General features: G+C 40.5%; 1 protein-coding gene across 1 annotated transcript; it reads right to left on the bottom strand.

Moving 5' to 3' along the window:
* Positions 1 to 2399: 2399 nt before the first annotated feature.
* ptgs2a (prostaglandin-endoperoxide synthase 2a) lies at positions 2400 to 7610 on the bottom strand. Its single transcript, XM_063016247.1, has 9 exons — positions 7541 to 7610; positions 6743 to 6859; positions 6285 to 6428; positions 5609 to 5922; positions 5355 to 5438; positions 4765 to 5011; positions 3906 to 4192; positions 3637 to 3784; positions 2400 to 2839 (listed from the first exon to the last, which is right to left on the bottom strand). The coding sequence occupies exons 1-9, from the start codon at positions 7608 to 7610 to the stop codon at positions 2421 to 2423; spliced, it is 1830 nt and encodes a 609-aa protein (XP_062872317.1). The 3' UTR covers positions 2400 to 2420.
* Between the last annotated feature and the right edge of the window lie 3832 nt (positions 7611 to 11442).

The raw sequence follows: 11442 nt of genomic DNA, 5'->3' as shown, positions 1-11442 counted from the left end.
TGACACTGACATGGTGGTGGTGTGTTAGTGTGTGTTGTGCTGGTATGAGTGGATCAGACACAGCAGCGCTGCTGGAGATTTTAAATACCGCGTCCACTCACTGTCCACTCTATTAGACACTCCTACCTAGTTGGTCCACCTTGTATATGTAAAGTCAGAGACGATCACTCATCTATCGCTGCTGTTTGAGTCGCTCATCTTCTAGACCTTCATCAGTGGTCACAGGACGCTGCCCACGGGGCGCTGTTGGCTGGATATTTTTGGTTCGTGGACTATTCTGTCTAACAGCGCTGCTGTGTTAACCGATTGCTAACTTAATTGCCGTAGAAATGTGAGTGTATCCGAGCGTATTTAGCGTATTTAAAGAAAGCAATAAACATAACATAGACAAACTCTGGGGAGCAGAATACTTTACTGGCTTGTTCTTTTGAGGCGCAGCACAGACAGAGATGATCACGTGTGTAGAGAAGCACACTTTTACATTGATTATGGATCCACAAAGGGACAAAATGCCCTCAATACATAAACACACATCAAACATTATCAGCACAGCACACGACACCACAGAAAAGTTTCTTACAGTAACGTAATTGATGTATGATTGCTAGGACGCTTCATACTGCATATCACTAATCACAAACCTTACATTTGAAATCTCACAGCAAATTGCATATTATAACCACCTGAAGGGAAACTCCCAATGCCGTTGAACGTGGAACATGTTGAAGTACATTTGGACACTTAACGTCCCATTTTAATTAGAGCGACCTCTATGTAAGCCGGAACAACAAAAAGACTTTGAAGTATGTCTGTGTGTGGGGATTTGTGCCCAATCAGTAAAAAGATGCCAGCGTTTGTATGGCTGGGCACTGTTGTTGGTCAAGAAGCCTCGGTTGACGTTCCGGTTCATTCCAAAGCTGTTAAATGATGCTGAGATCAGAGAGTTTCTTTAAACTGATCATTTCCTCATGTCTTTGTAGAGCTTGCTCATGTTGGAACAGGAAAGGACCTTCCCTAAACTGTTGCTGCAAAGTCAAAAGCACATAATTTCCTTTATGTATTTGATTTATTGCACCTGTTATTGCATTTAAATTTGCAGCATTTAGCGGACGCTTTTATCCAAAGCAACTTACAGCACAGTGACAGTATACTGTCTAAGCAATTGAGGGTTAGCCTTGCTCAAGGGCCCAACAGTGGCAACCTGGCAGTGGTGGGGCTTGAACCAGCAACCTTTGGATTACTAGTCCAGTACCCTAATCGCTAGGCCACAACTGTTATTGCGATTGCTGTTGCTGAAACACGAATTCCCGTGCTTACAAAGGGTGTCCCAATACTTTTGTCCATACAGTGTAGAACAACCGACAGAAAATTTTTTAAAAAATTATACAAATGATTTATTCTGATGCACCAACATAAAAAATAAATAGACAAGAATCAAAAACATCAAGACAGACATTACATTTCAAGGGTGCGTTTCCGGATAACGACTGATCTTAGCGATTTACGAACAACTTTAAGAACGACAATTTTGTGAGTGTTTCCCAAAAGCCCTCGTAAGTCTCCGAAACTACGAACGAGGTGTAAGTAGTTCTTTGTTGACTCCACCTCTTATCATCCCGATTATCATACAATTTCTCATTATTAAGTCACAAAAAGCAAATAATCATTAAGAAAACATTTTTTATAAACTACTAACCAATAGATCTTTAAATTAGTGGTATAAAAACTTTACATTTGCAATCGCTTTCTGTTGCATATCAAGCCTATAAATGTGGGGGTCCTGACAATTGAAGAACAGGGTGAAAAGAACTAACAAAGCATGCAGAGACACAGATGGACTACAGTCAGTAATTGTAGAAAGTTATTATGTAAGTGGAGCTGATAAAATGGGCAGTAAGTGTAGAAACAAGGAGGTGGTTTTAATGTTATGGCTGATCAGTGTGTGTGTGTGTGTGTGTGTATATATTAGGTAAGCATAATTCAAGTATAAAGTAAAATTCTATTCAATACACAGTATATATTTCATAATAGTTCATATTTTTTATAAAGGTGATGTTGCAGTGTATAGAACTTGTGCGTCTGTGAGCTTTTTTAAAGGTAAATTGGCTTAATTTATCGTTTTTGTGCACGCAAAGTTCAAGAAGTACTTAGTGAGTTACGAATGGGTCAGACTACTCGTAATATACGAACGATTTTAAGTACTACGTTAGTTACAAGGGGTTTCGGAAAACACTCGTAAATTTAAGAATGTTTGTAAGTACGAGGTTACGAAGTACTTAGCGTTACGAACGTTTTGGGAACCGCACCCCAGTACAATAAATAAATAAATAAATTACACATGAAATAAATACATTTACATTAAATACAAACATTAAATAATACATGATTTGTTACTCCTGCAGTGCTGCAGTTTGTCGTCCTCAGAGCTCGGAGGCTCGTTCCTTCAGTAAAACCGTCGGCCTGATGTCGGCCTCTCTCGAGGGGGTCGAGTTCAAGTTCTCGTTAGCGTTCGACAAACTGCGAACCTCGCCTTCGGGCACTTTGAACGTCACCATCGGGCACGGCCCTCTCACGTTCAGACAGACCAGCTGCTTCAGAGACGCCGTGTTGACGATGTCGAATCCCACGCTGCCGCCGAACGTGCTGGGCATCCAGTACTCGGGGGAGCAGATGGGATTTCCCATGAGTCCTTTGAGCGAATAGGGGGCGCCCATCTCCACCATGGTCTCTCCGAAGATGGAACCGGGTCTCGGTTTCTCCACCATCAGGCCGGTGTAGAGCTCTACAGCGTTGACGTCTCCGTACAGGCTCTCCAGGTCGGCTGCCAGCTCCTGATCTCCTGAAATACACACACGGATACGGGAGGGATTAGCACAGTCTCGTATCTGCATGTGCTGTTTAATTTAAACAACTGATGGAATTTATTTGCTCATTTGTAAACAGTGTAGTATCCAGGATGGACCTTTAAGATGGAACGGCACAACTACGTTTGACCAATTAAACAAACTGCCAAATATCTTATGGAGGAAGATGATCACCACTGAGCAAGTGTACGAGACGGCCAGAACAGAAAAGGAGCTACTAAACCATGTTAAATCCAAGAAATTCCAGGACTAGAAGATAAGACAGACCAAGAACAAGCTAGATTCCATTATCAGGCTAGTCTGCTACAAATAACCTTTTACTTTTGATGAAATTCCAAAACGGACAGAAGTTTGTTGCTAATTTTGCTCATTTATAGACAGTCTAGTGACCAAGACGGTCCCTTGTGACGGAACAGGTCCCGTAATCCTTACAAAGAGTACCTTTGGATACCCATTCCACAAGGTTAGATACTGCATCACACCCCTGTTGGCACAACTATATTAAGAAAACTGCTGAGAATCTAATAAAGGAAGATGATCATCACTGAGCGAGTGTACGAGACGGCCAGAACAGAAAAGGAGCTACTGAACCACATTAACTCCAAGACCAAGAATCAGCTGGATCTCATTATCAGACATTAGTCTACATTAGCTACAAACGACACGAGACAGTTGGAGAAAGTTGACCCATCTGTGCAGCCAACCATCACAAAGCAATTATGGTGCAGTGACGTGACACACAAAGCTTCGAATCAGTGTCTCAGTTTCTCACCTGTCAGCTCCTCAAAGGAAGCGTAGGGCTGCACGTTGAAGCGTTTCCTGTACGCGTTAAAGGACTGATAGCGCATCTCTCTGCTGTGCTCCAGAACCTTGGTGGCCATTCCCTGAACCACGAACGGCAGGTTCCTTCCACCTGAGATCTAAAGAGACACAAGATAAAGTCAAACACGGTGCTGATGGACAACTGCTAAAGGTCAGGTGTCCAAATACTTTTAACCATATATTATATTTTGAGACTTGATGAGAAGACGAGGTACCCACCCTGCCAGCCTGTTGCCTGCTGAAGCTCTCCACCAGGCTGCTGATGCCATGCTGCGCTACGATGGAGTTGTTGAAGAGGAACTGTGACTGGGTGTAGAGCTGATCCTCCACCTGAAACATGTCAGGCATGAGCGGGTGCCAGTGGTACAGCGTGTTGAACTCAGCGGAGATGCGGTTCTGATACTGGAACCTCTGGTTGAACAGGAGCGAGGGGTCGAACTTCAGTTTGAGGTTGTAGCCGCTCAGGTGCTGGACGTAATCCTCGATCACGATCTTGATGGTTTCACCTGGAGGATCAGAGACAGCGTCGTGGGGTTCAGTCTTTCTATTCTTGTTTTGTTGACCAATCTTTGACCATTTACATTTTATTTTAGAATGACTAAAAGTGGGTCTGGGTGGCACGGGGGTGCAGCAGGTGGAGTGAGTGTCTCAGAACAACATGGGACCTGGAGACCTGAGTTTTGATCTTAGCGGTGATATCGGCCGACCAAGCGTCTACACAGAAATGATTGGCTACGTCTGAGGAGGGGGATGACCGAAGCCCTGCAGTTGCCTCAAGCCCTGTCTGCCTGTCCGGTGTGTATTCACGCCTAGCGCCTAATGATTTCAGATGGAACTGGACCCATGGTGACCCTGTCCAAGATGAATTTTCCTCCCAGTTTAGTCGTATCCAATTCCCTGATCGTATTCCTTCTCTACTGCTGCAGACCTCGACTGCTGACTGAATAACTAACACGTGTGCAGCACCGACCGCTTCTTTTCACCAGCGCTACTCAGGTTCATATGGAGATCCGTATAGCGCACAGAGAGATGCTGACATCATTGAGTTCCTGAAAAGTTTAATATTTATTTTTCTCACCGATCAGAACGAGACGCGCGGTCTGAAACAGGCGCTCGTCGTCCCAGTCTGGATGCTCCTGCCTGAGGACGTCGCACACCCGGTTGTGCTCTCTCAGCCAGATGGTGGCGTACATCATGAGGCCGGGGATCAGCCCGAACGCCTCGTGGCCCACGGCGAAGCGGAACTGCTCGGGAACGTGAGGGGGGTAGTGCATGTCCACCTGGACGTCTTTAACCAGAGGGGGGTACACCTCGCCATCCAGAACCTGGGGTTTGAAGACGCGTTCAGTTAGAATTACAAGCTAAAGCTTCCATGTAGTGATCACAGAGATCAGCACAGATAACATACACTGTATGTCCAAAACTATTTGGACACCTTTCCATGATCTTGTTGGACATCACATTCTAAAATAACAGGCAGTAAAATGAAGTCTTTCTCTCTATGTGGCTATAACAGACTCCACTCATTTGGATAAGCTTATCACAAGATTTTGTAACACTGCTATGAGAACTTAGACAGGGAGAACATGCAAACTACACACAGAAAGGACAAATCAAATCGCACCCAGGCTGTTCTTTCTGTTTTCTGTCCAATATAGTGCAACATACCTGATATTTCAGCTTTCCATCTTTGAAAAGCCTCAGTTTGCGCTGTCTCTCCAAATCGACTCCGTAAATATGACTCAGGTCCACCTGAAACATACCAGAGTAATCGAAAAGTCAGATTTCATCCCCCGTTGAACTGCAACAACACACTCTTTATGGTATCTCATGTTTCTTTAGGGTAAATAGTGCTGATTGTAAATCTTATAATAATAAAAACGAACAGGTGTGATTGCTGTGTGGGCATGAATGGAACTCACCCCATGTCCGGGGGATTTGATAAAGCCTGGTCCTTTCTTAAAGTCGGTCTTGAAGAACTGGTGGGTGAAGTGCTGGGCGAAGAAAGCGAACATCAGACTGGTTCCCTGAGGATCGGGAATGAATCTCCGTCTCAGCAGGACTTTCTCCACCACGTGCTTGGGATCAGGAAGAGCGGCGGAGCTCGCTGACGGGCAGTGTTTGGGCAGCGGGGGCAAGGTGCGGGTGTAGTAGGACGTATTGGAGTACGCCTCCCAACTTTTGTAGCCGTAATCAGCATTGTACGTCGGCGGACTGTCCACCAGATTTGACCTTGCTGTAAATGAAGATGGGAAATTATTGAGAACAGATGCTAAAATATTTATACTGTGTGTTTAAATTACTGGAATTTTAAAAATAGAGGTAAAACAATATAATAAATCTGTGTCATTATGATTGAACAATCCAGAACGACTTTAAATGCTGTAGAACAAACCAGGAGGATGTTCTTTTAGTAATTCATAAAAATGATTTAAAACTAGATATACTAGGTTAAACAACTACCACAACTGAAAATAAATACATTTTTACATATAGTTAGCTCAGCCATAATACAATTTGAGCTTTCAGTATCACTGTGCACCAGTATATTGTCCCACCTCTACTTAAAACCATTTAAGAAGACTATGCATAGCGTACATGTAAGGACGTAGCGCATGAGAGCATCCCTCAGAAACGAGATGTTGTTTAAAATATCCCACATCCATCTGTAATGCGTCAGCAGGTGATGCACTGTGTTCGGGCTGGGCTTTAGAACCGAGCCGATCCACGTGGAAAATTCCGCTGAAGAGACAAACAAAACACAAATTATTAGAATCATAGAATAGATTTATAGTCCATAGCGAGAGAGATTATAACCTAAATATTTTTACATATACTAGAGCTAGAGGAAATTTCTTAGACTGGTCAACTGTAATTCAAGAACCAATAAAAAACAGTCAGGTGAGCTTTACACCAACATGGGCTTAATGGTGCAGCTTCTGGATCTGTTTTGGCCCAGTTTTGGTGTTCTTGGATTACATCTGAATATCAAAAGCAACGATAATCATCAAAAACTGGTTCTGAAGCACAAGTCTAAGAACTGTAGCAGGACTTACGTGTGGTGCAGTTTTCTCCGTAATATCCAGTTCTGGTGCAGTCACACTCATAAGCATCTACACCTTTAGATACACAAACACCTCGGTTCTGACAGGGGTCTGAGCAGCAAGGGTCCACTGCAAAGAGAAAACACAAGCTAGTTAAATTCTGCAATATGTGGACATTAATTTGTTAAAATTAAAAATGAATGACAGAACAAGTGAAAATGGCTTTTTAATGATATCACATTGAAGCTCATAGACTTAAAAGTAATAAATAAATACATTAAAGGTTTGGAATATTCAGATTTATCAATTCTCCAAAGTGCTGTGCATCTTAAACAGATCTTCAAGAATCCTAAATATGTTTTGCTGGCTAACTACAACGTGAAGGTGTTCTACCAGGAACATCCAAAGAAGCATTAAAATCATTTTCCCCAAGTAAAAGAACCAGGACAAGAAAAAAGCTGCAGCCTAATTCAATAAAAATGTCTCTGTAGTAATCGATTATTAAAAGAACCACTCTAAGAAGAACTCTTTTGACAGCTTACAAAAATCCAAGAAATCTAAAAGAAATCTACTACTACTATCTGTAGAACCATCTAAATGTATAATGTCAAAGAAATAGATAAATCAGTAATAATTCTTCCAAATCCTGAAGGTTTACTGCATGTAGACTGCACACAATTTTCTCAAATATGCTTGCAGGGCTCCACACTGTACCTCCAAGGGTTACCCCAGAGAGACAAAGTACAGAACTCCTGGAAGCCTGGATGAAGTTTTGTTTCTAACAGAAATGCTAGAAGGATCTATTAAAACACAAACCTGCATCGCAGAAAAAGATCTTCAGGCTTACAAGCAGGAGCAGACAGATCTTCTTATAACTCATTCCAGAAGTGTCACACTGGGTTAAAGTCAGACTCTCAGTATTTTGTATTGCAGTGGTGGTTTTTTGTGAATCTGAAGCTTTAAATGTCTCTTCATGCTCTCCTGGCTGCTTAAATACTAGTGATGGGTGCTGCTGAGTGCTGACGTCCTTCCTTCCTTTGAGATTTTTTTTTTGTAATGACTAAAAATGTAAGCCTGTGCGCCACTCTGTGGAAAAAAGTGTAAAAATGAACTAGATTGTAATTGGTGTGTTTATCAGGGCCAGCTTTATAACACGACTCATAAATTAATAACACTTAGGACACATTTGAGTAAAAAATTAAAAGTATTTTCCTGAAACTACAGACAGAATCCAGTAACTCTGACAGAACTAAATGCCAGTAAGAATAAAACATGATTCATCAAGCAAGAGCTTCATGTTTGCTTATGCCAAGTTCACACTACACGTCTGGATCTCTTGCAATCGGGAGTCTTTTGAGTCGTTGTGTGTTTTACACTACACGACTGATCGGTGATAGTGGGTCACACACTACACCATCTACCACCGGGATTATCTGGTCTCCCAAACTACGTTTTGTCACGAAAACACATGCAAGAAGTGACGAGGGGTTTAATGATACCACGTCCAAAAATAAGCGTGCGATTAAAGTTGTTTGTGCGCTGATGTGCAGAGGAAAATCAAGTAGGAAAAATAAAAGAATCCGGTTGGATTGGGCTACACGACAAGCAGGGATTATCTGTTCAGTAGTGAGTATTACAGTTTGGCGTGGATGATAAGTCACAAATACTGTAAAGCTTGTGTGTGCCGTTGTATTCTGGTATAAACTATATTACGCCCCTGTCCCACGGTTTTACACTCCTCCCCCGGGTTTCCCCTCATCCTTCCAAAAAGAAAAATAATTTCATTGTACTGTACACGTGTACATGTATATATGACAAATAAAGGCATTCTACCTCGTATATTGGGTTCCCATTGGCTGTAGTTCGACTGGCACTCGCTGCCACTCACAACCTGCTCGCAACGCCTTACACGCTACACGATTTTGAGTCGCTGACTGGTCCAGATATTTAACATGCTAGATATTTTTCTTGAGCCGCTCAGATCGGTTCACACATAGCGATCGAGAGCCGAGTTTTGAGCCCTGGGCGAACGCCGAGTTGCCTCCGAGCTGCCACATCTAGCGGCGACCAGTCGGCGAGCGAAAATCAGGGCAAAAATCGTGTGTAGTGTGAACTAGGCATTAGCAGCCAGTTACAAAATAATAGAAGACAGTAAAGATATTGGAATAAGAATAGAAAATGAAGGACTTGGTAAAGGAAACACCAACTTTACTTTTGATTTTTAATATATATTACAACAGCCAGACTCCTTTTGAGTGACTTTCACTAAGTTTCTTAGTTTATTTGTTTACTTACTTTGTTTACTTTTTTAGGTTCTGGTTAAGCCTTCTGCACTTTAGTTCATCATTTTTTTTCTTTCCACCCTTCGATAACTGTAAGAAATTTGCTTCCTTACTTAATGCTTTTGTTATATCCTCTGACTATGGTGCCACCACTTGTTTATGGACCATGAATTCTGGTCTTGTCCAGCTTTTCAGTTCCTGCCTCATCATCATCCATCAGTCCTTGATCAAAAAGACTCTTTTCATTTAGCATACACATCACCTGCTGAATATTACTAGTTATTTCTGTCACATTTTAGTTGTCTAATTTCATTTTTGTAATGCTGCTCCATCAAACAATGAGTAGTTTAAGTTTGGGAGGAATTTAGGGGGGATAAAGTACGTTTAAAAAAAATATTCAATGGAACTTTGAACTTTTAACAAAAAATTATGACTTTTTTTATCACCTACTGTACATCATACTAGGTAAATTCACTAGGTGGCAGAATGTGGCTGGTTAGAAGTCATGACTGACTTCTAATGACGTTTTGGCACGTCATTTTTATGTTTTAGTTCCACGTTGCCATAATAATTCCAAACACCGAAATGGTTGCACCCAGGACCCATACCTTATGGTCAGACTATTATGTTTCTTAATGACATGAGTGCAGTAGATGTGATGTTGGATTCGTAACTGCAAGCTTTATTAAACCTTCTTCCACTGAGAATTTTTATTCTTAGTTTATGTATTTTTTGACAATAATAGCCATATTTTACTGTCTACTTCATTCAGCTAGAATTTTTTAGTCTATCAAAGAGTTTGGCAGGTTATTGTGATGCCACACTCGAGACTTATCACAACCATAGAAGTGAAACCTAGACATGATTTTACCTTTTTTTGAAAGGAAGACTTAAACTGTTTAAATATAGCAAAATAAAATCAGGATAATTATATTTTATACTTCCATGCTTTACTTTGTGCTGTGAGAGTATTTTTCAGCAAGCAGGGGAAGTGGTAGCTCAGTGGTTACTGGAATATTTATCGCTGGTTGAAGCCCCACCTTAGAGTTGTCAATGTTGGGCCCCTGAGCAAGGCCCTTAACCCACAATTTCTTGCATTTTATAAAAGCGTCTACTAAAATGGAAAAAATGCTATCTAAATCTAAATAAAATAAAATAAAGATCAAATCATTTTTAATAATATTTAATTATATAAATCAACCAAAATTAGCACCACTGTCTAAACCTGCAATGCATTTACATTAACAGAATAACTAATACTTTTGCATTAGTTTATATTCCAGTGACATTTGTTTTTATTTTGTTCGTATTATGCAGTTTTATAATGTTATTTGGTTGCATAAAAAGTTGTATAAAAGCAAAACACTTATTAGGTATTATGTATTATTTTTAATAACATTATAGCTGTGGTATGGCTGTGATGGTATTCATAATAACACAATCCATCTTCTGTTCTACCATGTAAACCAAATGGTAAGTATAAACTTTTAATAAGCAATTAATTGCTATTTAATGTCAATCTCTCTCCCCAGTTCATGGTGTGAAGGCCCCACGTTTATGGATTCATTGGTTTCCCTCAGTGGGTGGGACAGGAGTAGGCAGGTCTATTCGTAGCTTCTCCTGTTTCTTTTTTTCTTTCTTTCTTTCTCCACATTCACAGAGACTGAAGTAAACAGAGCTGAGAGATGAGAGTCAAATGAGAAAGAAATGTTAATAAATGAAGAATATAATTCTACCAGGTGATACAGGTGAGCACAGATAATGCGTGTATTACTATTACTATTGACTATGATGTGACTTATTTCCAGGAAGAAATTACCTAAGTGAGACAGTGCTGTATAAAAGATTAAAGTTAGACAGCTAACAAGTTTTGCTGTTTCGATGTGCTTACTCGAATATAAAGCCTGCATGGAAGAAAGTACTTAAACAATTTATAGAAAAATGGACGCTCAGCTGAACGTCGATACTAAAAAGAGTCGGCTCTCCGAATCCAGGTGTGTGAACACATAATAGACTACAAAGCTAGAGAATCGATTCCTTAGACCCTATTTGATTTTGTCAGACAAAACTTCCTATTTTAATCGTAAATTTAGGAGGTATTTTAGTATTTTACTTTTATAAAAGCAGAACATGACTTTAAGTGTTACATTTGTGACAAAATGTGTGGTTTTCATTGAAGCAAAACCGTTAATGAATGCTAAAGAACGTTCCGGATTTAGCTCTAGTTAACCAGCTAAATGAATCCAGTATAACCTCGTTAATTTAACATTATTAACAGTATTCCGTACAGCAGTTTACATAGTTTAACGTAAAAGTTTACATAACACTTGTAAAGGTCACACGTCAATGGCAGTTTTAGGATTTCTGTGATTTCTTTAAATGTTTTTGTAACTAAATGACTTGAACACACTTATATAAAAATAGCTTTTT

This window comes from Trichomycterus rosablanca, chromosome 20 (genome assembly GCF_030014385.1).
Source record: "Trichomycterus rosablanca isolate fTriRos1 chromosome 20, fTriRos1.hap1, whole genome shotgun sequence".
NCBI lineage: Eukaryota > Metazoa > Chordata > Actinopteri > Siluriformes > Trichomycteridae > Trichomycterus > Trichomycterus rosablanca.
Note: the sequence above shows the minus strand (reverse complement) of the source record. Positions and strands in the feature narration are given on the sequence as shown.

Bases quoted from the DNA above. Each gene is read 5' to 3' on its own strand.
- ptgs2a (XM_063016247.1), bottom strand. From the start codon at position 7,610: ATGAGTTATAAGAAGATCTGTCTGCTCCTGCTTGTAAGCCTGAAGATC. The intron at 5,439-5,608 runs GTGAGTTCCATT...GGTATGTTTCAG, and splicing joins TCAAATCCCCCGGACATGGG to GTGGACCTGAGTCATATTTA. The intron at 4,193-4,764 runs GTGAGAAAAATA...CTGATCCTCCAG, and splicing joins CGCGCGTCTCGTTCTGATCG to GTGAAACCATCAAGATCGTG.